Source organism: Pleurodeles waltl, chromosome 1_2 (genome assembly GCF_031143425.1).
Source record: "Pleurodeles waltl isolate 20211129_DDA chromosome 1_2, aPleWal1.hap1.20221129, whole genome shotgun sequence".
NCBI classification, from domain to species: domain Eukaryota; kingdom Metazoa; phylum Chordata; class Amphibia; order Caudata; family Salamandridae; genus Pleurodeles; species Pleurodeles waltl.
The window spans coordinates 835,307,933-835,335,265 of record NC_090437.1 but is presented as its reverse complement, the minus strand read 5'-3'; the positions used below and the strand labels follow the sequence as shown (position 1 = coordinate 835,335,265).

General features: G+C 44.2%; 1 protein-coding gene across 1 annotated transcript in view; it reads left to right on the top strand.

Moving 5' to 3' along the window:
• Positions 1-27,333, top strand: part of GLRA3 (glycine receptor alpha 3) — a 596,907-nt gene that overhangs the window by 237,619 nt on the left and 331,955 nt on the right. The window contains exon 3 of the mRNA XM_069244590.1: positions 7,381-7,448. Within this exon, the coding sequence (XP_069100691.1) occupies positions 7,381-7,448 (68 nt within the window). The remainder of the gene's footprint in view (positions 1-7,380; positions 7,449-27,333) is intronic.

Here is a 27,333-nt window from a genome sequence, read left to right as displayed (position 1 = left end):
TGTCCCATACACATTAGAGGGAGATTCCAGCCCAGGTGACCACAACTGTATGCTGATTGCTGATTGCTTCGCTACAGTTGCTTATGCAGACTACAGGCCTCTTGCACATGTATGAGGGATGATGTCTTCCCAGGGGAACCTGAAGAGCAGAATTAGAGTTTAACATGCTGTGCTCTAACATAGCCTAGGTAGGAATTGTTTTAATGACTCTAGTGACAATATGGTAGCGTTATTTTTATGCTTTTCTCTCCTTGTCACAATTTTAATCCTGTCATGCTTCATCGTCCTGGTTATTGCAGTACATACTTTATTATCTAAGATGCAGTTGCTTCATTAAAACCTTATTGAAACATATACTGCCTCTGATTGTCCTTGAACATGTGAGACTAATATAAATGAGAGAAATGGATGCGATCTGAGTGACCACGATTTCCCTGAGGAGTCAATTGTGTCATGCGCTCGGCTGCCCAATCACCCCTGCTCTTGGGTAAAGATGAGGCACTGCTAGTTAACTGCACCAAAGCTCGGATTTGGCCAACAGGTGTCACCTGTAGTGGGATAGACTCAGTCCCCCACACCCCAGGTGAACCTGCCACTCAAATCCAGTAGTCTCATTAGAAAAATGAGAGCCTACGTGACACCCCCACCATCGCACACAACGACGACCCAAACATCACAGCACGCACCTTCCACAAATGGATCACCCAATGTGCCAAAACCATAGACCCTCACAAAAAGAACAACAACACCCACACAAAAAGAGCCAGCTGGTTTACCCCCGAGAATCGAGACGCACTAGATGCCGCCTCGAAAAAATCTGGAGGAAAACCATATCCCCAGAAGCCCACAGCAACTTCAGAGCCACCACCACCGCACACCACCAACTCATCAAAAACACCAGAAAGAAGGTTATACAAGACAGAATCTCCTCACAAGCACACAACATCCAGGAACTCTTCAGCATCATCAAGGAGTTCACCCAACCCAACAGTGAAACAACGGACATCCCACCCTCACAGGACCTCTGTGACAGACTCAACACCTACTTCCACCACAAAATCAAGACCATCTACAACAGTTTCAACAAGGACAACCTATGTGCAGAACCCCCTCTACCAAACCCCAACACCAACAAACCAACAATTTCTACCTGGACACCCCTCTCCACCGAAGATACGCTGAAAACAATGAAGTCCATGCACTCCGGGGCCCCCACTGACCCATGCCCCCATCACATCTTCAACAGAGCTGCAGACACCATCGCCCCCAAGCTCCACCTCACCATCAATCGCCCACTAGCTGCCGCCACCTTCCCCAATGACTGGAAACACACCGAGATCAACCCCCTCCTCAAGAAACCCTCAGCAGACCCCACTGACCTCAAAAACTTCAGGCTCATCTCCCTACTTTCATTTCCTACGAAAGTCATTGAAAAAGCAGTCAACAACCAACTCACCTTGTTTATAGAAGACCACAACATCTCCCAATCCGGATTCAGGTCAAACCACAGCACCGAAACAGCACTCCTAGCCGCAACAGATGACATCCCCTCCCTATTGGACAAGGGAGAGATGGCGGCAATCATCCTACTAGACCTCTTGGCGGTATTCAACACAGTCTCCCGTCACACCCTGATAAGAAGACCCCATGAAGCAGACATCAGAGACAAGGACCTCGACTAGCTCCAATCCTTCCTCTCTAGCAGAATGCAATGAGTGAGATTCACCCCCTTCCTCGCAGATCCCACACCCACCACCTGCGGAGTGCCCCAGGGATCCTCCCTCAGCCCCACGCTGTTCAATGTCTACATGGCCCCGATAGCCACCCTCGTCACAAGCTACGGAATTAACATAATCTCCTAGACCGACGATACCCAACTCATCCTCTCCCTCTCCAACAACCCGACAAGGCAGGATACAACTTCCATGAAGGCATGGAAGCAGTCGCCAACTGGATGAGAAACAACTGCCTTCAACTCAACACAAACAAGACAGAAGTACTTATCATGGGCCCTCAACCCAATGCATGAAGCGACTCCTGGTGGCCACCCACCCTCGGACACCCACACACCCACCCCTGCCAGCCAAGCCTGCAACCTCAGAATCATCCTGGACCCCGACATCAGCATGAACCATCAAATCAACTCAGTCACCTCCACCTGCTTCCGCACCCTCCGCCTCCTACGCAAGACCTTCAAATGGATCCCCCTCAAACATAGAAAGACCGTCACACACACCCTCCTCACCAGCAGACTGTACTACGGTAACGCATTCTACGCCGGAATCGACAAAAAACTCACCTTGCAAATTACAAAACATCCAGAACGCCGCCCTCAGACTGGTCCTCGACCTACTCCGGCACTGCCACATCTCGCAGCACCTATGTACACTGTACTGCCTCCCCATAGAGAAAAGAATCACTTTCAGGATCCTCACCCACGTGCACAAAGCCCTCCACAACACCGGACCAGCCTACCTGAACCAGCGACTCAACTTCCACGTACCCCACAGGGCCCTACGCTCAGTCCTGCTCTCTCTCGCAGAAATATCCCACATCAAGAAAACCAGTACAGGAGGACTCTCCTTCTCCTACCTCGCAGCCACCACCTGGAACGCCCTACCCATCCACATCAGACAAACCACCTCCCTCATCAGCTTTGTGGTTCTAAAAATTCTGGACCCATGTAATTTACTTTGCCACAGCAGTACGATTTTAGTATCAAAAGACCGATAATGACTAGTACACTAAGCATGAGCATTTTCGCTCAATTCCAGCAGCGTTTTCACCTCGAAATCGCCATTTTCGTCCTGCACTCGTGGCTCCCATTTTATACACGGCAGCCATTTTAAAAGTTGCCCTCACATAGGCTTATAATACAGTCAGATTTGATTCCAAGGACACGTACACCTTGATTGACTTTTCTCTGACCTGGGCAAGCTGGAACCATTGCCTCAGGCCAAACCTGTTTGGTCAGTCCCTCTCCCAGTGGCCGAATCAGATAGCATCAAGGCACACCATGCCATAAAACCCTTATTATCGCTCACACACCCTGCCTAATCTTGCTCACACCTGCACCTGCTCTTTTCTTCTTCTTACTTTACGAGGGGGAGGTGCCCGTTTTTATTGGGGGTCCACACTTATCTGATGTAAAATACTAGGCCTTGCCGGGTAATTTATTATGGGTTGGATGACATGAAATATGAGGTTTCATCATGACACTGTTTTTTCCTTTGTAGTGAAAACATGTGAATGACCAACCAAAATGTCAAGAATGTTTGCCTGAAGCTTAAAAAACTGTATATAAGGAAACCTGACTTTGCATTGAAACACAGTCTCCTGAGAACATACAAATCGTGCTGTTGTACTTCTAGGACACTTGTCAATTGGTTGCAGCCAATAAATTCGATCTTTGACATCACCTAGAAGACTCTGAGTTTCTGTAGTCTGAATCAGGAAAGTACCCGAGGTCTTTGGGTGTACCCTGGCACCGCTGGGTTACCGGATCAGTACCGGTTCTGAAAAACCCAGTACCTCAGCTTCAAGAAGGAACTGAAGACATGGCTTTTTTAAACCACCTCCCCTGTATACGCTACACTCCTCCCCAGTGCCTTGATTCCCTAACGGGTGAGTAGCTGCGCTTTACAAGCACTGATTGGTTGATTGATTGTGTGTGGACAGGCACAACACTTTCAGGTGCAGGTGTCAGCTCCTCCCTCCCCAATCTAGCCCAGAAAAATCCATTGGGATATGCAGGACACAAGTCAGCTCCCTTTGTTTCACTCTCTGGAAGGAATTCACAAACAGCCCGACATCTGACCCAGAAGTGGATTCCACAGGTATGCAGAGGCACAGAAGGGTTACTCAAGAAAATGCCCACTTTTTTAAAAGTGGCATTTTCAAACAGACAATCTAAAAACCAAACTCTACTAAAAGATGTATTTTTAAATTGTGAGTTTAGAGACTCTAAACTCCAAATCTCTATCTGCTCCCTTATGGGAAACTGCACTTACAAGATATTTCAAGGCAATCCCCATGTTAACCTATGAGAGAGATAGACCATGTTTTAGAGAAAAACAAATTTGGCAGTATTTCACTACCAGGACATTCAAAACACACTGCATGTCCTACCTCTTAAATACACTTTTACTTAAATACACTGCACCCTGCCAATGGGGGTACCTAAGGCCTACCTTAGGTGTGACTTACATGTAGTAAAAGGGAAGGTTTGGGACTAGCAAGTGGGTACACTTGCCAGGTCGAATTGGCAGTCCAAAACTGCACACACAGACAATGCAGTGGCAGGTCTGAAACATGTTTACAGGGCTGTTTTGGAGTCTCAGGGCCATCAAAAACTTCCTCTGCTAATAACTGGACTCTCTGCTGAGACTCCTGCCCTGCCAAGTGGTGTCCTATCCAGTCCCTTGGGGCCTTGAAAGGTGAAGTTGGCAGAACAAGAGTTGAAAATCCACGCACAGAACGCTATGCGGGGAAATTTGTGATGCACCATCATCAAAGCACCACCGGCTTTGCGGCTGAAATCGACACTCCACCTGCATCGCGGCTCGGAGATTGACACATTGCGGCTGGAGAAACAACACACAACACTCACTTGTGGCTGCTGATAATGACGCAAACCCCACGCAACGTGGTTTTCCAACATCGTGTGACTGGATTTTCCACACATCACCCCTGGGTGTCAAAGTCAACCCGATTGCGTGGATCTGAGGTGTCCTGTCTGGAAATCCATGCATCGCTCTCTTGCGAGGGTGAAAAATGATGCATCGCCAACCCGACCGGAGAAGAAACGATGCACGGCCTCCCTTGCGAGGAAGGATTTGATGCATCTCTGCCTTTTCCGATGCATGCTCTCCCGCGCGGCTTCATTTTTTACGCTAACCAGGTACTTTGCGCAAAATCATTGTTTCTGTTGTTTTCTATGGAGTAAAACTCTTATTCTTTTGGAAATTCATATTTTAACTGGTGTATGTTGGATTTTTGTCATTTTGGGCTTGTTTGATTTAGATAAATATCGCCTATTTTTCTAAACTGGTGTGGTGTCCATTTTGTAGTGTTTTCACTATATTACTGTGGCCCTCATTCTGACCTTGGCGGGCGGCGGAGGCCGCCCGCCAAAGTCCCGCCGTCAGGTTACCGTTCCGCGGTCGAAAGACCGCAGCGGTAATTCTGACTTTCCCGCTGGGCTGGCGGGCGGTCGCCTTCAGACCGCCAGCCAGCCCAGCGGGAAAGAGGCTTCCACGATGAAGCCGGCTCGGAATCGAGCCGGCGGAGTGGAAGCTGTGCGACGGGTGCAGTTGCACCCGTCGCGTATTTCACTGTCTGCGCAGCAGACAGTGAAATACATGTAGGGGCCCTCTTACGGGGGCCCCTGCAATGCCCATGCCAGTGGCATGGGCACTGCAGGGGCCCCCAGGGGCCCCGCGACCCCCCCTACCGCCATCCGGATCTCGGCGGTCCGACCGCCGGGATCTGGATGGCGGTAGGGGGGGGTCGGAATCCCCGCGGCGGTGCAGCAAGCTGCGCCGCCGCGGAGGATTCAATGGGGCGGCGGTACACTGGCGGGACCCCGCCAGTGGTGCCGGTCCGACCGCGGCTTTACCGCCGCGGTCGGAATCCCCATTGGAGCACCGCCGGCCTGTCGGCGGTGCTCCCGCGGTCCTCCGCCCTGGCGGTCAAAGACCGCCAGGGTCAGAATGACCACCTGTGTGTGTTGGTACAAATACTTTACAATTTTTTTTTAGTTAAGCCTGCCTGCACCAAGCTACCAAGGGGGTGAGTGGGGGTTAACCAGGTGTGTTTCTCCTTTGCCCCAACCAGAGACCATATATATATATATATATATATATATTAGTTTTGGTACCATGGACGTCTGCAAAAGTGAGCTTGTGGTTCTCATGATATTAACGGTCTAGCTGTCTCTATAATGTAACTCCTTCAGATGTCGCTTGATGGATCTGCTCAAAAAGTGCTGTGCACGCGGATTATTTTATTTCTTTAGAAGATTTTGTGCAGATGTATCAAAGGCACCAAAGTTATTAAGAAAACCAAAAAATCTAGTTTCAATGAATATTCTAACCTCCCTATACATACACAGCAGCTGTCTCCAGTATATAACATGCTCACTTACACACACAACATTAAAGTCACATTGTTCAAAAGGACATCTAAAAAACATGAAGTCTGCCAGTTGTGGTCTGCAACACAAACCGTAACTTGTTGTCCACCATAAAAATCAGAACTTGTCCCTAAGATAAACTTAAGTCTGACACATGATGTGGCTGATTGCATCATGAATGATATTGATGGCATTACTGATGATATTACATATTTCCTTACCATTGACATTATCATGATATCACTGTTGTTTCAGAATAATTTCTTTGACTAGATACAGGTATTTTTATAATATTGGTGCTTAATAATTTTTTGTGTTCATTGGGCGTGGGGGTGAGAAAAATGTGATATTCCTAAAATCAAAGGAAAACACTGTCAGAATCATTTTCATCGTTCACAATGCGAATAAAACTATTTCTTCTGTTTTACCTGCATGTGTTTCCCTCAAAATAATTGGAAAGACTTATAATATTCAAACACACTGCCTCCCAAGCACGTTACTGTGGTGTCGTAGGAAGGCCCGCATATCGGGTCACTTCTGATGCTTCAATTTCTGGAAAATAATAAGGAATATGAAAACAAGTAAAATGTTTCCCTTTAGAGTGAGTTCAGGCCTGCCTCCATATCCATGACCAGATTCCACACAAAGCTGTTGCAGAGCAGACTCTGATGCTAAAAACTAAGGAGCCAAGTCTAGAGCTTCAAATGATCTGCCAAGTTCAAAGAAATGTTTTTAATTTAAAATTAAAGTGAAGTGGAACTGTGCAAACATGCAACGTTTCTCTTAGTGTGCAGCAAAGAGAATTAAGGGAAGTTGGAGAAGTCTCTACCCGAGACTGTTTTAAGGATTTTTGTAGAGAGGGGGAAATTTATTTCGTGAACACTAAGGATCCCAATTAACTGCTGAAATGACATTGAAAGTGTATACAATTTTTTTCGTCTTCACCATTGGATGAGTGGGAAAAAGGTATGTTGCGAGTACAGTCTCTTTCTGGCCATATCCGCCTATTCTTCATGCTGTTTCCTGGACTTTATGAGAAATGCAAGTGCTCTTTCCATTCTTCATTTCTCTGAGAAAGAATGACAGCGCTGGATTGTAATAACTCATTGGAGTAGTTGACCAAGTCAATAGAAAACCGAATCTTCTAGTCTAATCGGACTCTCTGAAGTTTGCATGGCATTCAAAACATTTTTATATGTCATTTTGACCTATATCTGATGCAATGTTGTGTCTTTCATTTTTTGCAGGTCCGCCAGTGAATGTGACATGCAACATATTTGTAAACAGCTTTGGGTCCATTGCAGAGACTACTATGGTAATCCCTTTTACTACAATGGCTTGCAATGTATGCCTCTGGGTTTATTTTGAAAGGCTTGAATCCCTAATGGCTGTGACTTTGTGAATAGCCAGAGCATTCAGATTGTTTTTTGGGACTCATTTCTGATGTTTGCCTCAATTGTCAACTTGGCCTTGCATGACACAAGCACATACATCACGAATGGACATTGAGAAAGTATGTTAATTGTCTATTAGAACACGCATAAGCATTGCATATTTAAATATTTAAAAGCAAGTATGTGATAATGTGCTGAAATATTTGGGATTGAATTGAAACACTGCAGATGCTGTACTATAGGGTGGAACACGGACTCAAGCCTGCGACATTTATGACACTCGCCTTCCAGTCAATTATGTCAAAATGAGTCTCAAAACCCAATCTGGAAGAAACTGAAATTCTGGAACCCTTGCTTTTGGCCAGTTAACGCTATCCGTGATTGAGCAGAGGACATTAGCCACTGTCCATTTATACACCAGAACCGTTTGCAACAAAGCTAACTCATTTTGAATGGATGGCCGCTTTAAAAATATCCTGCACGTTGGCGCTCTAATTGTAGATTCAGCACACTCTAGGGTAACACTCCCATCAGTCTCCGGGTCAGACATCAAAATCAAAGCTATGCTGCCTTCAGTCAATCATTTATCTGTCAATTTATAATTTAATCAGGTCAGGCCAAGGGCTACCCGGGTGAAAGAGTGTGTGTTTAGTTGCGGCGTGCTCTGTAATTGTATTGAGTGCGTGACCTCTACTGACGTGGTGGGCACCTTCAGGCAATTTAAATGCATAAGGTCGAAAAAAACAGATACGCGTGACTGCGCCTTGATTTCAGCACAAGGTGAGGTGTCACTGAGTGTCAGATGTGTTGAGGTATTTATGTTTAAAGTCTATTAAAATGAAGCATTGAAGCACGTGTTCCCTTGCTGGTTTTTGGTACATTTTTCTGCCATTAAAAGCAGGAAAGGTGATCTCTGCAGAGCACATCATCGACTCTTGAACACTGCCTTAAAATGTGCCTAAATGGCATTCCAGCAAACCAACGCGTCCCGGTTGAAAGTCTTGCATGGACATCTGGCTGTACATACGTTTTTGCGAACTTTAAAGAAACACCTCTAACCGGAAGTGTGCCACGGACAAGCCTGGAGTGCAATACTAAAAGAGCGCACGATGTGCTCACCCAGCGGAAGGAAATCCTAAACTGTACTGTTTAATCGTATTCTGTTTGAACCATGAGCCCCTCGGATGTGAAGGTTACCCCTTCCACTACTATATTCATATTTTATTTTCATGAACTATTTGTTCCCTTGATTCTTCTCTGATTTCAACTCGCAACGCATTCATTGCAGTGCCTTGGTCTTATCACATGAAGCAATAGCTTTTCGGTAATTGCAGATACTTTTCTAATATACTAATGGTTTTGTGTTATTAAACATCTATAGGAAGAGGTAACAGCCTTCACATTTTAAAATATTAAAACAGCGTTAGCTGCGAGATGTATTTGGGGTCTAGAAATGTTCAACATGTTGCCATTTTGGTAGAGGCCTGAGGGCTTGCCACCCCCTCCAGTGGTGCAGCTCAGTAGTGCACTAGGGACAACGATTTTAATATACAGATGCATCGCTTTTCCGAGACAGTGAAAAGTCGAGACTTTACTGGTGATAGAAAAATAACCAATGCCTTAGCGCAGACTATACTTTCCAGGTAAATATAGTTTGGAAACATCTAATTTATAAAAGAGCGATAAATAACATTCATTATTATTTGCCAGATGTTTGTGATTTTTAGCGAGTTAGACTGTAACTATGTCGTTGGTAAATAACCGCTGAAAAATCATTTATCTAGACTGAAGACGTCATTGCACTGCTTAAAAGTTAAATATATATATATCTATATATATATATAGATATATACATATATGTATATATATATATATATAGATATATATATTTGGAAAGTTCCTACCTTATTCTCATAGAATCGGTGCTTAATTTGTGCCCGTGTTTTTAGGTTTTCAACACCAGCACTTATTTCTAAACACCAGCACCTATTATGGGATTACACGACTTCGTGGCATTGTGTATCTGTTCTTTAGCTAAAATTATCAGCAGTGTTTATTTAAAAAGACTAAATCTAGCACATGTGTAATGCTGGCACTGGCATTCGGCAGCAGTTTCAGGGCTGTTGGTGGTGCCACCTGGAGTGGACTCCTTCGAAATGCCTTGGCCATGGCAATTAGGGGCATATTTAAGAAAAGTGGCTCTGCACGCAGTATAGCGCCACTTTTTGTGAGCCCTTTAGCGCCCCCTACCGTCACTATGGGTGCACTGTAATTAAAATACAGCACACCATGGCACAGGGTAGAGGGCAATAGCATTTTTTTTACGCTATTGGTTTACTCTGCAGGAGTAGCACAAACATTTTTGCGCTACTCCTGCAGAGTACATAGGGGCCCATTGTATTCAATGGCATGCCCCCTTTTAACGCCTGCTCTGAGCAGGCATTAAAATTGCAGAAAAAAATGACGCAAGGAAATCTGTTAATTTTTGCCACCCCGCCCCCTTTGCATACATTATGTCTAGTGCAGGCATAATGTAGCGCAAAGAGTTACAAAGGGTTACAGAGTGGCACAATGCATGCATTGTGCCACTAAGTAGAAATGGTGCAGCGTGTTTGGCTTCCAACGCCACATTAGCATAAAAATATGAAGCTAATGTGGCATTAGAATGGTGCTATGGGCTTTTAAATATACCCCTAATTTTTTTTTACAAATTAAGTAATGTATAAAATGCAATTTCAAAAAGGAGACAAATTATGTTGTCCCATTTTGTCACAAAATAACACACTCAGGTAGTGATACTGGAACAATGTTCAAAGTAGGGGTCCTGTCTTCAAAGTTACATCACCGAAGACATAAGGATTGTGAAAATACAAGTATCACACAAAGAACACTTATAGGAAATTAACCAAACCCAGTCATCAGGAGAGCTGGAAGAGTGTGGTATGCTTTCGGTGTTGTATTTTGAAACACATTGGTGCATTTGAAACACATTGGTGCACAGTCCGGTAGCCCACTGTCATTTACAAACAGAACATCTCCCACTGAATTGGGCATAAATTGAACACTGACATGATGTTTTACAGGTATATAGGTACACTCAATAATGTGTGAGAATTGGGTTCAGTAATTATTTATCATTTGCATATCAACAAGAAAAGTGCCTTGATTGTAATGATCCTATTTAATTCTTTGTTTCCAAATAACCAGGGAGAGCCACCCATGATAAAGCCATATCACAGGCCCCACAACACATGTAGACACCATTATGTGAGAAACCACAGCTTTAGCTAGAAGGCAAAAGTTACCAGCAGGCCGCGCTTCCCCTCAAGCCAGCCCTTAGCTCACATCAAAACCAGTTTAGCCCTCTTTTATTTCAACAGTAGGCATCGTAAGCTTGTCTCCGATATTTATTTTTACCGTATTTTTGGTGAAGTTAAAATTCTTCTGCTATAAGGATACATAGGACTGGGTGGGCCTGAAATCGCAGCTTCAATTCGGCGCAGACTAGAGCAGAGATAAAAAGGGCTTAATTTGGATCAAATGGGCTTATAAATCTCCTGCCCTTTCCTATCAAAAACTACTCCTATGGGTGTGCCAATGTAGAAGAGACCTCTCTTCCAGTGCTTAATTTGTGCTTGTTGGTTCCGGTGCAGAGCACAAACACTTATTTTTAAGCACCAGCACTTATTTTTCTGCCTAAAAAAATTTACTGTGAGCAAAAGTCACATATGGGAAAGACGGAGGAAGAGAAAAACAAAAAAGCTTCGCAATGGGAGATAGCAGAAAGCTGCAAAGGTGACCTTAAAGGACAGGGAGTGGCCGTAAATGGATTAAAGAGGCCCGAGATGGCTTCAGCATTACACTGCCTCGGTATTCTGTGCTTGCACATTTAATTGCAGCAGCAGGGTGTTTCAGAGGTGAGCTTTGGGCACCAGCACCTTTTTATTTGCAAATTAAGCACTGCTCTCTTCCCTACTTTTGGAGAATGTATTTAACTCATACCATCTTGCAACAACCAAAAAATGAAGTCCATGAAAAAGAGGCAACAGGCCCCTTCAGGAGAAACTTGGTAGTCAGTCTCCTCCTTGAGCAAAAGGAAAACTATGGGCCAGTATGTTCCAACCACTGGTGCAACTAAGGCCCTCACCTTGCTAATTGCAGCAACTAAGGCCCTCACTTTGCTAATTGCGGGTACTGGCTGAGGTCTTGGGTTGAGCCCTGATATTTGAGATGAGGGTTATCCAGATTATATTCTGAGCTTATTCATTGATGATCGTCTTTAAACAGTTGTATGCGTCCTTATCACAGTCATATATTAGACGTCGTCACTGCACACACACTACAGGTATTTTGCCACTTCCTAGATTCTACATCACAATTCAGACTGCTGAGAATGCCAGTACTGAGGGTACAACTGCTTTGTATGAGGAACATGTTTTGTTAGAGTATGGGATATGGGTATATGTTGGATTTGGGTGAGGGTTAAAGTAGGTTTAGAGTAAGGGGGAGGGGAGGGTTTGAAATACACATGGAGGTTTGGGATAGAGGTAGGGGATATTATTAAAGTTAGGATTAGGGGTTAGGTTGTGATCAGGAGCACTTGAAAGGCTTAACCCTGGGTTTAGTTACATGCTTAACATTATGGTCATGGCAATTTTGATCTACTGTGTTTCATGAAGTGGTCCAACAATGACTTTATTGTCTAAGTTGTGTTCCCCAGCTTCCGCCTGCTTGAGGTACTCCTCGTTTTTTTGCCTAATGAAATGCTAGATTATTACTTCTAATACTGTCTGCAGCTTGTTGATCAGTCCTCAACAGCTAAATGCTATGATTCAAATGTTTTTTTCTACTCAAATTTAACGGTTAAAATGAGCCTAATATTTTTCACAATTCTTTTAAAAATTAAAGAATCAATGCCCCGAGGCTTACTTCTACATTTCGGTGCAGAGTTACACATTTTTCGAATGCTAAAATGTTTCCAAGACCATTCTTTGACAAATGTTACCTGTAGCTTTCCAAAAGTACTGCTTGAAAACCTTAGGAAATTACACTATACACACCTGCAAAAGTACGTCTCTATGTATATATTTGTATAAAGTGCTCAATTACAAATGTGAACATTTCTTCCATATGTGAAATTACAGTTGGTAACTTTTTTCACCACGAGGCAGATATATTTTCTTATCGAGAAAATCCTACTGTCAATAATTCTGTCAATTGTATCAGTTTCGTTCCCATTCTGAAGCTGGAAAGGGATTTATCACTTCCTGGACATGAATAAACGTCCTAATATTTCAAGTGTGAAAACCTGTTGAGAAAAAGAATGCTGATACCCCAAACGTATTTTGCAGGTTTTCTCACATTTTTAGGACACGCCCATGCTGGAATGAGGCGAAGATTCACTCAAACACAATTATAAAAGTGTAAAAAATGTTTAGTGAATGGCAAATATGACTTTATACTAGGCTAGACCAAAATTTAAATTACATTGACGTAATTTGTGTAATTTTGTAAATTCTGCATTACACTTATTTCATGAAATTCCTTAAGTTATGCCATTATGCCATTATGCCGGATTGTATAATTACATGCTGTCTGCAGCAGCATTTTACAGCAAGCACTGGGGAATAATGCGAAAGGCCAGAAGGTGAACATCTGATGGTCATGGCACTTTAGGTTTTGGTGCTCATTTTTATTTTATTTTTTACCACAAAATGCATCCTTGTGCCAAAAATTGACTGATGCATTATGCTCTAAAATATAATGCTAAATGATGGATTTGCATTTCGAGTAATTTTGTGTGTTTAGTCATGTTTCCCAGAATATAGTTAAATATGAAATAGCAAAGTACACAAATTTCACATATCTTTATTTTACACTAAGCAGTTAACTTTTACAAATAAGAGCTGTTATGTGCAAATAGCTTTGATTGGCTGGCTATTTGTGTCTAGTCACCAGTGTCCATGACGACACTGAGTGCTAGCATAAATTAATAGAACAATGCTCCCCGGTAGTTGTGGGATTATAGGTTCACCCACGAGGGGTTATATATGATCTACAATATTGGTTGTGCATTGATAGTTTTCTGAAGAGGAGCATAATCCATTACAGTCTTGTGGCCACTCGATACTTATTTCTCCTAGTCAATTTACGACATAAAAACCTCTGCCACGAACATAAAGAAAATCAGTGAGCAAACATGGAGAAATGGGAATGTCAACAGGGAGAGAAAAGCACATTGAGGCTAACCATCTTCAATAAAATTGTCAAAGTGTGAATTTAAACATATTACTCAGCATAAGGGACTTCGCAACGTTTTGTAAGGCCCCATGCTCCGAATAATTTCTGTTGAAATTACATTATTGGTCTTTCTAATGAAATGCGCATATTTTCTTTTATATGCCATAAACTCTCTCACTCTATATCCAATTTGCTCCATTTTTGTGTCGATCCATGTTTACTAAATTTGCACCTTTTAAATTCAAACGTGACATGGACAATTAAGTCAGTTATGTCATCATTTCATAAACTGTGTGGCTATTTATATGATTTTATGTGTTCTTATTTTATTCAATGAACAACTTACATGTATTTTCTTGGAAGTTTGCCATACTATTCAGGTTAAGTATATCAAAGGTGAAACACATTAGGGTTGTGAGAAATTGGCCTGTTGCTTGACTGGGGTGTGAGCCCAGGTCAAGCAGCAACCACAATGTTTGCCAGGGTAAGACATACGCAATCCCCAAATTAACGTGTGCTCACCCTCTGGTAGTTTGGCATAGAGTAGTCAAGTTAAACTTGAAGGCAATGTGGAAAGTATTTGTGCAACACTTCAAATATTAAAATAGTGAAAAAACACACAAAAATGATAACATACAAGTTAACAAATAGAACTTAACTTAGTTAATAAATCAAGACCAAAATCACAAACTTCCAACAGTTAGAACTTGAGTTATTAATTTTTAAAGAATAAACTGTAGAATACTGCTTAGAAGCAAAAAGTGCCAACCAGGGATTTCAGGTCATGATTACTGGGACAAAGTCAACAGTTCAAGCCGACTGCAAAGTAATGCAGACCAGCTACAGGGACCCAGTTAGGCCTGCTGAACAAAATACCCTAAATCCTGGTTGCACAGCGTGGTATGGATCCAAGGTGAAGATGTGTTGTGCAGCCAATGTGATGAGTTGGTTCTGAGAGATGGCGAGCCTGTGGTGTGAAGTCCTGTTGTGTCAACATCAAAGATCCCGTCATTGGGGCTTGCGATGCAAAAGCCGGTGTGGGGGATACATTGCACAGTCAAAATGATGGGTTGGTTTGAATGAGCGCTAAAGCTGTGAACTGGAGCACTAGCATCGTCTACGTTGCCATGAATGAAGGATGCGAGAATCTGCTTCAGAGAAGTGTCGTGCAGCGGCAGTTCCGAAGATGATGTATCAAACCCAAGCTGCCGCGACAATGGGAGTCTTCTGCGCTGGGTCCAAGCCAGACAGAAGCAGCAATGCATTGGTTCTGCTTGAGGATGCACTGGTTCCGCTCATGGATATGCCACTCAGCAGAGAGGATGCATCTGTTCCACTAAAAAGCACCTTAGGCCCACTTCCAAGGGTCCAGGACTGGGGCGACACCATTTGGCAAGGTAGACTCACAGATGGTAGAGTCCAGGTGCAGAAGCAGGGTGGCTGGAAGTCTTTTATGTCCCTGAGACCTCAGATCAGGAGGCCAGCCAACTAGACCTGGGAGTCAGTCTGGCTTCTGGGCTGGAGAGATGCAGGTCCAGTCCATCTCACTTCCTGCAAAGAGGGCAGCAGGCAACAGGTCAGCACAGAAAAACAGAAGTTCAGCAGAGTGCAGTCCAGCAGAGTGATAGTCTCTCAGCACTATAGCAGTCTTTCTCCCTGTCTAAATATCCACAGGTCCAGAAGTGTACTGAATTGATGGTGTCTGTGGTCTGGTTCTTATACATAGTGGTGCCTTTGATGTGGGGGAGACTTCAAATACATGGAGTGCTCAGATATGCTGTCCTCCCCACCCTGGCTCCAAACAAACTACAGGGAATATGAAGCCCTTTGTGTGGGGTCAGGACACAGTCTATTCAAGTGTAAGTGAGGTTGTGTCCAGCTCCTCCCCCTCAATCTGCCCAGGATGGCCTATCAGGTCACACCTAAGCTCCCATTGTGTGCCGCTGTCTAGCAGAAATACACAAAGGCCATTTGCAAACTACAACAAATCATGTGACCAGAGACAGGCTGCAGGCCCCAAATGGCTAAGGCAAGAAAATGGCAATGTTCTAAAAGAGACATTTTCTGAATGGCAATTTAAAATCCAACTTCAGCATAAGTTAGGATTTTAAATTGTGATTCCAAAGACACCAAACCTGAAGGGGTTACCTTCTTCCATTTGGAAATGATGTTTATAAAGTGTAATAGGGCAATTCCAATGATAACCTATGGGAGAGAAAGGCCTTGCAGTGTTGAAAAATTAATGTAGAAGGTTTTCTTCACCAGGACATGTAAAATTACAAACTTTTTAAATACATTGCACCCTGCCCTTTGAACCTTCCAAGGCCTACCCTAGGGCTGTGATATCTTTATTACAAAAGAAGATTTGGGCCTGGCAAAAGGTTTAGTTTGCCAGGTCCAAATGGCAGTTCAAAACTGCTAACACAAGCTTTGGCACTGCAGGCATAAGACAAGTTTAAATTGCTACTTAAGTGGATGGCACAATTAGTGCTGCAGACCTACTATTGGCATTTAACTCACAGGCCCTGGGGTCATGTAGTGCGCTTAACTGTGGACTTACATGTAAATTAAATATGCCAGTTGGGTATGTACCAGTGTTACCAAGTTTTAGGGAAAGAGCACAAGCATTTTAGCACTGGTTAACAGTAGTAAAGTGTACAGAATCCCAAGGCCAGCAAAACAATGTCAGCAAAAGTAGGAGACCTGAAATCAAAAGGTTTAGGGAATCCACACCAGTGTTGCCAGGCTTAACAATGGTATACTGGTTTTACTTTTGCTGAGAGCTTTTATTTTGGCAGTGGGGTTCTCAGTCACATCTCAAATGAAGGCTATCACAGCTTGCAACTTGGATAATCTAAATTTAGATGGAACATATAGAAATCCTGCATACCTTTTATCATATTGCAGTATTAATTATTAGATGGATGGCCAATGACTCATCTGTAGTTGTTCTAAATCGGCTGTAGTCTTGTTTGCCCAGCTGAAAGTTTGGGGTTATTTCAGGGGCAGGCAATGATGTTAAACATTTTGCCTACAACCATCACCCCTTCTCTTCTTATTCTAAAAATTAGGGTTCCATCAAGACTGTGATAACAAAAAACATGAACAATGTTATTGGGTATCATAGTGTTAGAAACTGGATTTCTGATTGACAGAGTTATGAACTCTGCCCAAGCAGGAACTACAATCCTAATCAGGGCAAGTCACAAACCCACCCTAATATAATCTGTGCTCACCCTCTGGTGGCTTGGCACTAAGTAGTCAGGCTTAAAGTAAGAGGTAATATGTTAAATATTTCTGCAACACTTCAAACAGTAAAACAGTAAAAACACAACACAAAAAGACACCACACCTGATTAGCAAAAATACAGCTTAAATTAATAAATAATACAAAACTAAATTGACAAAAATCCAATAAGCAGAACTTTCACTTTTAAAAAATAAACTGTGAAATAGCTCTTCGAAATAAGAAGCTCCAACCGGCGATACCTGGTCATGCCCATTCGATGCCGACCATGACGTAGTGTGGGCCGGCTACAGGGACCTTGTTGGGGCCACTGAACAAAAGTAGCTTAATCCTGCGTCAAGGTCGAATATGCAGGAAGCAGGCTGAAGCCATGTGTTGGTGTTGATCCCCGCAGTGAAGTCAATGTATCGACCATTCCCATGCAGTAGCAAACATGCATCGATTTTCTCTACTCAGCGGTGATGATGTGTTGGGTCTGAGATGTGGCAATTCTGAAGGTTATGCACCAAAGTTGAGCCGTGTTGAGGAGGCGATGTATCAAATCTGATCCACGCAATGGGGCCGATGCGCAGGTTCCGATCCACGCAACAGGAGTGATGTGCTTGTTCTCATCCTCGCAGCAGTGGCGATGCATTGGTTCTGACTAGAACAGCTCCTTATTCACACTTCTAAGGGCCTAGGACTGAATTGGCACCACTTGGCAGGGCAGAACACACAGTGGACAGAGTCCAGGTGTTGTTCAGGTGAGTTGGAAGTATTTTCTGTCCTGAGACTTCAGAAAAAAGGAGGCAAGCCAGCAAGCCCTTGCAGTCACTTTGGTTCTGGGTTGTGAAGATGCAGGTCCAGTTCTTCTAACCCCCAGACAAGGAGAGAAGCAGGCAGCAGGTCAGCAGAGCAGGGGTCCAGCAGAGTAGCAGTCCAGAAGAGTGGTAATCCTTCTAGCAACACTGCAGTCCTTCTTCATGGCAGAGTATCCAAATGTGTACTCAGTTGTTGGTGTCTGAGGGCCAGTATTTAAACCCAGTTGTGCCTTTAAAGTGGAAGAGACTTCAAAGAGAGGACTTTGAAGTCAATAATGTCCTTGTCCTTCCTGCCCTGACTCCAGACTCATAAAAGCAGGGTATGTGGCCCCTCTCTGTGGGACAGGACAAAGCCTTTTCAGGTGTAAGTGTTAGCTCATCCCTCCCATCCTTCCCATGATGGCCCATCATGCTGTGCATGGCCCATCAGTCACACCTAAGCTCCATTTGTGTCGCTGTCTAGAAACAACGCACAAAGCCCAGCTGTCACTCACCCTAGACATGTATTCAGAGACAGGCAGAATGCATGAAATGGTTAAAGTAAGAAAATACCAACTTTCTAAAAGTAGCATTTTCAAAATTACAATTTAAAATCTGATACCATAAATTGTGATGCCAGAGCCACCAAACGTTGGAGTCCTATTCCTTCCCAACTGGAAACTACACTTGTAAAATATAATAAGGTAATCCCAATTTTATCTTATGAGAGTGATAGGCCTTGCAGTAGCGAAAAACAAACGTAAGGATTATTCACTACTAGGACATGCAGAACTTAACATGACGTCCTACTTTTTAAATACATTGCACCTTGCCCTGGGGCTGTCCAGGATCTATCCCAGGGATGTCTTATATGTATTGAAAAAGAATGTTTGGGCATGGAAAGAAGGTTAACTTGCCAGTCGACCTGGCATTTTAAAACTACATACACAGTCTATGTTACAGCAGGACTGAGACATTTTTGGAATGTTACTGAAGTGGGTGGTACAATCAGGGCCGCAGTCCCAGTAGTAACATTTCATTTTCAGGACCTGGTCACAGGTAGTGCACTTCACTAGCGACTTAGAAGTAAATTAAATATGCCAATTGTGGGTAAGCCAATGTTACCATGTTTTAAGCAGAAAGCACATCCATTTTAGCATTGGTTAACAGTAGTAAAGTGGCCTGATTCCTAAATCCAGCAAAAACGGGGTCAACAAAACAGGAGTTCTGAAGGCAAAAATTAGGGGAAACAACATCAAGGATGCCAGGTATAAGACATAGGGGGTCATTACGACCTGGGCGGGCGGCTACCGCTGCCCGCCAGGCGGTAACCGCTGTGCACCCGCCAATGCGGCCGCAACCAGGTGGCCCCCATTATGACATTCCCGCTGGGCCGGCGGGAATGAGGCCGCAACATAGGAGCCGGCAGTTGCACCCGTCTGCTATGCAGACAGTGAAAAGCTGGCCGGGGCCCTGTTAGGGGGCCCCTGCACTGCCCATGCCAGTGGCATGGGCAGTGCAGGGGCACCCAGGGGCCCCAGGACACCCCTTACCGCCAGCCTCTTCCTGGCGGTGCAAACCGCCAGAAACAGGCTGGCGGTAGGGGTGTCATAATCCCCAGGGCAGCGCTGCTTGCAGCGCTGCCCTGGTGGATTATCTCCCCCGGGGCTAAAACGGCGGGAAACCGCCGGCCCCGGCGGTGCGACCGAGGCGCTTCCGCCGCAGTCGTAATAGGGCAGGAAGCCCCGCCACCCTGTTGGCGGTGCTTCCGTCATTTTAGTCCTGGCGGTCTCGGACCGCCAGGGTCAAAATGCCCCCCATAATGTAAAGAGGTTATTGCAAAATGTGTGTGTGATTATCTGTGGAGTATCTCAGACAGAAATGTGTGATGATTACACTATTTGTAAACTTGTGGCCAGATGTATGATGCATTTTATTGGTTGCAAATGGTCCATCGGGCTGTTTGTGACGGGTAAAATGGATTTTGGCATGTACCAAATTCAAAATGCAAACTGGTAACTTGTTACCGACTCGCATTTTGCTGTGGCGATTCGGTATTAGGAAGAGGCATGAAGAGGGCGTCCCTTCCTAAATAGCAAGTTGCACTGGTATGTATGAATATTTTGAAACTAGGACTGCTGTTGCAAAACATTCATACTTTACTGACTCCTTGAAGGAGGCGGTAACCCATTCGCAAACAGGAAGGGGTCCCTCTGGGACCCCTTCCCCTTTGTGAATGGGAAAGGGGTCCCATTCCCCTTTGTGAATGGGGGTGCCAACACTTTTTCAGAGCAGGCAGGGTTCCCATGGACCACTGCCCATTCTAAAGAAATGAAAAGAAAACTTTTCATTCTTATGTTTGAAATGTATCACATTTTCTTTTAAGGAAAATAGGCTGCATTACAAAAAATAAAACTGCTTTATGTAAAAAGCAGTCACAGACATGGTGGTCTACTGACCCCAGCAGGCCAGCATCCCTTTGAGTGCCAGCCAATCCCAATGGGTCGCAAATTGCGACTTGCCTCATGAATATTAATGAGGCAGACCCTTTGCGACCCATTTGGGAATCACAAACAGTGTCTCAGATACTGTTGTACATCAGGGTTTGCGACTTTCCATTTGAGTCACAAAAAATGCAATATGGTGGCAAACTCTCATTTGGACCATCATCTGGAGAACAAGTAGTGTAAAAATACTGTACTCTTCACTTCCACACTTTTCACCTGGTAAATCAGGTGGAATTTGCATGACTAAAAATTGCAGTGTTCCCAATTTTGCAACATGTAGTGTGACACGAAGTATGAAGTGTAAATCCGTTATCCAATTTACGGGTGCTGAACTATCAGTGTGGCACTCTCAGGCCCCCATTACGAGCTTAGGTGTTATTTTTCACACCTGATAAATAACATTACCACATGATACTTTATTTATCGAGTGTGATAAATAACACCTATTACGGGTGGATGGGGTATAACATGGATTTTGGTGTTTAATGCACCAAAATCTGCATGATATGTTAAATGCTGCATGCTTTGGCAGCTTTGACCTATCGAAGTCTAATGAATGTTTAGGTATTTAATGCATGTGATAATTATCAGATGCGTTTAATACCTAACAACTCTTAATTCTAACCTTTGCGTAAACATGGGTTTACGCACTTGTTGGAATATGCTGACCAACTTGTAATCGGGGCCCAGCCATCCATACATAACATATTTAATCTTTCGACCTAAAATACCAAGATACTCAATCAATCAATCAATCAGATATTTTTAGAGTGTGGCTAATCACCCATAGGGTCTCAAGGCGCTGTTTGTGTGTGTGCTGCTCAGTCAAAGAGCCAGGTCTTGAGGTCCTTCCTGAACTGCTCCAGTGATGCAGTCTGCCTGAGCTTGAGAGGTAGCGTGCACTCATAATGAGGCCTTCCGTACTGATTGGCAAAAAAAAATCCAGGGCCAGATTCACAAAGGTTTAGCATAGAGTTAGCAGTAATTTTTTAATAATAAACTGGAGCTAAGGTCCTGATTACGAGTTTGATAGTCTAGGGACCGCCATTGTGGTGGCGGCGGTCCGACCACTGCCCTGTTGGTGGTCCAACTGCCATATTACGATGTTGGAGGTTTGCTGAACTAGAGATCACAGGAGTTCCGCCAACACTGTCAGCTATCAGCCGACCACCTTGATGGTTGCTGGGGAAAAGCAGCTGTCACAGGGTGGTATTGACAAGGGTACCACGGTGCACCTTACGATGTGCTGTTCTGCCGAGCCGGCTGTGGTGGGAGAGACTATCTGCTTCGAGAATTTAAGGAAATGGCATGCTAGCGCCCCCATTTTCTTCTTTTACCTTCAGTCTCCCATGTGGGCCCCTTCATCCAGCACCCCCCCCCCCCTTCACAGCAGCAACTTCACCACTGAAAAGAAAATACAGGTAAGTACAGTTTCCATTTTTCTGCCATTCACTGGACTGGGCATATGGAATGGTAGATGCTCAAAATATTTGTACACATATGTCACTCATATGTCATTCATATGTGTACCCTTTGGTCAAAATGTACACACTTGCATTCACACAAATGTAAAAACTATAGCTTGTATTGTTGACCAGACCCCGTCGGTCCACTGCCACCAAGTACATTGCCTCTGGGCCGCAGTAACCTTGAAGTCTGGCGGTCTGACCGCCAAATTCATAATCAGGCTCTTAAAGTTTTTGGGGATTAACAAACCAACAGAAATTGGTATTTGCATTGGTTTGTATGGAAAGTATGCAGAGCAACGTGAAGCGCTGCTTTGCATTACTTTTTATCAATGTGGCATTACATGGGTGGTACATGGGCATTACCATGCAACCACCAATGCTTTTTGATTCTACACCCTATCCCCTAACATTAATTGACAGGGTTTAGTGCCAAAATTTAATGCAGGTGAAAAGCAGGCAGTAAATGGAGAAATGTTTTCATTCTGCCTTTCTTTCTGACTTTGCCTGTGTGCTGTACTAAAGCAGTGGCGGCCCATCCTTTAGGGCAGAGGGGCCACGCCCCCACACCTTTTGCCCCTCATGAAGAGTGTCTGTCAGTCTGAACAAAGGGCAGCCTGACAGACACTCTTCATGTTCAGTTCAGGCAGCCAGGAGCAGACATGCGTGATTTGCGCACACTCCTGGCTGCCTGAGCTGAACTTTGCTGGGCTGAGGAGGTCACAGCTCCTATGGGCGTGACCTCCTCGGCTCAGCAAAGGTGCCTCGAGGCCCTCCCCTGGGTGACGAGGAAAGCGTCACCAATTGACACTCTCCCTGGGCGCTTCAGTTTAAGCCCTGAAGTGCCCAGGGTGAGTGTCAATCACTGACACTTCGTCACAGAGTGGGGTGGGGTCAGCAGTCTCACTGACCCCATCCCACTCTGTGACGAGGCTGGGACTGCTGCCTTCCCTGGTCAGCCAATGAGGGAAGGCAGCAGTCCCAACCCTCCTGGGACCTGGAGGCTGAAGGTAAGTGTGTGTATGTGTGTGATGTTTTAAATTGAATGTTTGGTGTGCGCATGTTTGAGTGTTATGAGTGTTGTTAATGGATGTGCGTGCGTGTGTGTGTGTGTGTGTGTGTGTGAAAGAATGAGAGTGTGTGTCTCCCACCTGCCCCCCTCCCTCCTAAAGCTGCCGGCTGCCACTGGCGCTAAGGTGTGTGCCTAGTGCACGGCAGCTGAAATCAGTCCCGGTGCTAGGGAGAGGTGAGGAAAGAGCCATATCTCTGTGAATATGGTGCTCTCCTTGTGAAGCAATGCAGTGCAGCATTTTTGTCTGCTGTGCTGCATTCCATGGCACTTTTGAGAATCAGGGCCCCAGTGTTATTGACAGACAGGGGCTGTTATATGTTGGTTACACAGTGCAGGCTTTAGGGGGGTGATACTGGTGCGGCTGCACTAGGTGCTGACTTGGAGGGGGAGCACTGTCCTCTGGGGGGGACACTATTTTTAGTAATAACTGGATTTGAAAACACCTGCTGCCAAGTTCCTTGTGTGTCCAGCTTTCAGGTAGCAATAAAAATGTTAAGAGAGGTCTTGTGATTAATGTTCTTGCTAGAGAGAGAGATCAGAGTTTTGTCCAATGGCAGTTTCGACTCGCCATAAAGTAGCAAAGAGGGTCAATATGCCAGCTGCAAAGAACAGATCTGTATTTTATGTGGCTAGCTAACCTTTACCTGCACTTTAAAACAAACAAAATGTATGTGGGAGGTGGCTATGGAGAGATTAGGGGCACATTTGCCACCTGGTAGTGAGGAAATCCGAGGAAGAGGTCATTGTGGTGGTGGGCCTCCAAAAAAGATTGACACAGGGGGTGCCAGCAGCGCTAAAGCCAACCCTGCGGTTACTGCAGGTAAATTGCGCAATGTGATTAAAGTGCAACAATGAACTCGATCCAGTGACATATTTAGGTGTAATGATAATTGTATCTTTAAATGGGGCTACAGGATATATGACATACATTGTGATATGATTCTCATGATAGTTTATTAGGCGCGTGGGAATTTGATTTCCTATAGGAATGCCCTTAATTTGTTAACTAGGTACAGTCTTTTTCAGAGTGTTTCTAGTATTTCGCTGTGTTTTTAATAGCAATGTTGCTCCCTCACCTAATCGTGCGCATTCGGTGTGGCATTCTTTTCCGCCTCGCGCATTCACCCAGCGCAAAAGTCTCTTCTTCAGCACTGAGATTGCAGAAACCTCTGGGGCAGCAGCTGCTTTGCTTACCGCTTGGGCAAATTAATCTTGTGAAATCCCACCGCTCAACCTATTTTCATTTTTCTAATCTGCCCATTTCATCTTTATTCACCGCAGAGAAGCATGGGCTCACACAAGCGGACGCAGCCAGATGCCTACAAGCGAGCAGCTCAGCGCTCGCAAACGCTCGCTCGTAGAATTATGTGAGCACTGGAACATGACAAGGCACGAGAGCAAGGATTCGTCACAGTGCTTGCATCTTTCGCCAAGCATGGCACCAATGCTCAGGCACCTTTAAATCGAATCGAGGGCGGCGTAGTGTGCGCTACCTGCCTATTATCTTCACCGAAAATATCACTGCAAGGGTGTTTTCCTTAAATAGAAACATGTAAGCTATTTGCACGCGTTCAAAAATGTTAATTGTAAGTATGGGCTTAGCAGAGCTTCACAGATTTGAAAAGATGCTTCAAAAAGACAACATGTCAAGCAGCTTATGTATTCTGATGGTTGTTTATGCATTTATATTTTTTTGATATAGCACAAACCTATCTCTGAAGAGCACTAGCGCACGTTGAAGGGAACAGTCAATGCAGCTCTCAGGGTCTGACTTCCTAAATGCAAGATCACAACCGTTTTTCTGTGTTTTTTACACAGCGACCGATTTGTGACTAGGCCTTCATTTAAGAACACATGTAGGTAGGATTGTTTCCGTGCAGGAACGGGCATCTTCTGCCACAAAAAACAGTCCGTGTAGGGTGTTTCTCTTTCAATGTGTGCTGCAGGATGCAGCATACATTGAAAGAGAAATAAATGAGGAGAAAGGAAGATATTTCTCCTTGTCACACTTCCCCAGGGGAGGCTTATAGTTTTGACGCCTTCACAGGTTTACACGTCCTTGTAAATCTGGGAATGCTTCAAAACCAATGGGTGATGCATGGGAAAACCCACCGCAACACCCCTGGAATGACCCCCAGATGCAGTGTAGGCAACACAGTGACTTGTGCTGCATTGCCCTACACCATATATACGAGGCCAAGAAAAGTCACGCAGTGTGACTTAGTGTGGCCGTGTAGTTATGGGTATGTGCTCCGAGCCGCCAGAGCATCATAAAAAGTGATGCATAGGTGGCTCAAGGAGCTTCTAAATAAGCCCCTAAACGTATGAGCTGAGGCCCAGATTTTTTGTCGGGTTGCATCACTCTTTGGGTCAACCCTGATGCAAAATCTCATTTGTAAATTATGTTAACGCTCTCAAATGCACTCATGATAGGCCTGCTCAACATATGTGTGACATGTTAAGATCTGATGTCACTTTTTCCTGCGACGTCATGGGTTGTGATGCCACTTCCTGTGATGCTACGTGCCATGTCATGCACTGTGATGTCACTTGCATACTGCCTCTTGGTTAGCCCCCCAACTTCTTTCTTTAGGACTTGTGTCCTGCGTGCCACCAAAACCAACAGCACGTTTCTTATAGAAAGTGATACAAAATCAGCTGCTACCTCTTGTGTTAGAGCAAAATGCCAGAAAGATGAGCTAAAAGCCGGTGAGCTTCACGAAAGTTTTTTACGCAGTTCCCTTTTCCTCAACCTCGGACTAAGAAGCATTAGGCAGAATCCAGCTAAGCAAAGAGTTTGTAAAGTACAATTCATGTGATATCCTGATTCTCGGTTTCATGGCAAAAGAAAGTTTGTACGCTTCGAAAATGGGAAGATTTTCTAAACGCTACCTCTGTCAATCTTTTTAGTTAATACATAATGCTTTTCCATGTCATTAAAAGACGTACTGCAGCAGTTTGCACTGAATTTGTGTTTCTCATTGAGCATATTCTTTGAAAGAATTCTTATTTTCCTATATTTTACATTCTGTACTACTTTAATAAAAAATTATCAATTAATTGCAATTCGAAGAGTGATAAATGAACCTCTTTGCGTAGGTACAGAGCTTTATGAACATCCTTTACAAAGAAAGATAAATCCAGGGTGGGAGTCATATTTTAATAAGACACTTAAGCAATTGTTTTCAGTTTCAACCACTTGGTTATTTAGATTATTTTCATTTTCTATGAGATGTCTTCTGAATGAGATAATGAGGTGAAATTGTGCAAGGGAAATGACTCTGTGGTCTAGCTGGTATCATAATATTTAAAGAATGGCTAGAGTTTGGTGCTTGACATATGGTTTAATTAAGTCAGCCAGTGGAAGGCTGCAATCCTCAAACTTAATTTGGAACATGAAAAGAATACATAATGTGTTGCTCTGGAAGGATGGTACTCACATGCCTCTTCTTTCCTTCAGCAGCTCGTCTGACTCACCAACTAAATATTTATTCAAACAATTTTGTCTTGACAGTTCTATTTGTTGTTGGAATTATTTTTCTTTTCCTCCAGTGGAACTAGAAATTGATAATTGCAGATACTATGTTTTTTCTTTTGTCTCAGTAAAGGCTCCCTGTAATTCTGATTCAAACACAAATTCTGCATCCGTCCCAATTGAGAATTATAAAGTATTAGAAATGTGGTCTTTGGTTGACAGGCAGGTTACCCCCTGTCCCAGTAAGGACCCTCTCTCTAGTCAGGGTAATGGAGAATCACCCTAAGTTAACCCCCGCTCACCCGATTGGTAGCTTGGCACGAGCAGGCAGGCAAGCTTAACTTCAGAAGCAAGTTGTAAAGTATTGGTACCAACACACACAGTAACTCAGTGAAAACACTACAAAATGACACAACACAGGTTTAGAAAAATAGATAATATTTATCTAAACAAAACAAGACCAAAACGACAAAATCTAACATACAGAGGTCAAGTTTTTAATTTAAAAAGCAAAAGAGTATTAAATCCATTAGAAAACTATGAGAACATTGTTAGTGTACAAAAGTACCTGGGTAGTGTCTAAATAAAGCTGCACAGGTGAGCGTGCATTGTAAAAATCAAGTGATATGTTGATTCCTCACTCACAAGCGAGAGCGTGTGTCATTCCTACTCCGGTCGGGTTGGTGTGCATCGTTTCTTCTCTCCCACAAGAGAGCGATGCGTCAATCCAGACGGGCACCTCGGGTCCGGGCAGGCATTGCATTGATTTTCCGCACCCAGTGATGTTATGGCAAATTCCAGTCGCACAATATCAAGAAACCACGCTGTGTGAGGGCTTGCGTCATTAACAGCAGCTACTATGGGTGTTGCGTGTCATTTCTCCAGCCATGTTGCGTCGATCTCCCAGCCGTGATGCAGGTGGAGCATTGACTTTAGCCACGAGGCTAGCAGTGCATAGTTCTTCAGCCGCGAAGCTGGTGGTGCGTCAAATGTTTCCCTGAACTGCAGTCTTTGCGTGGT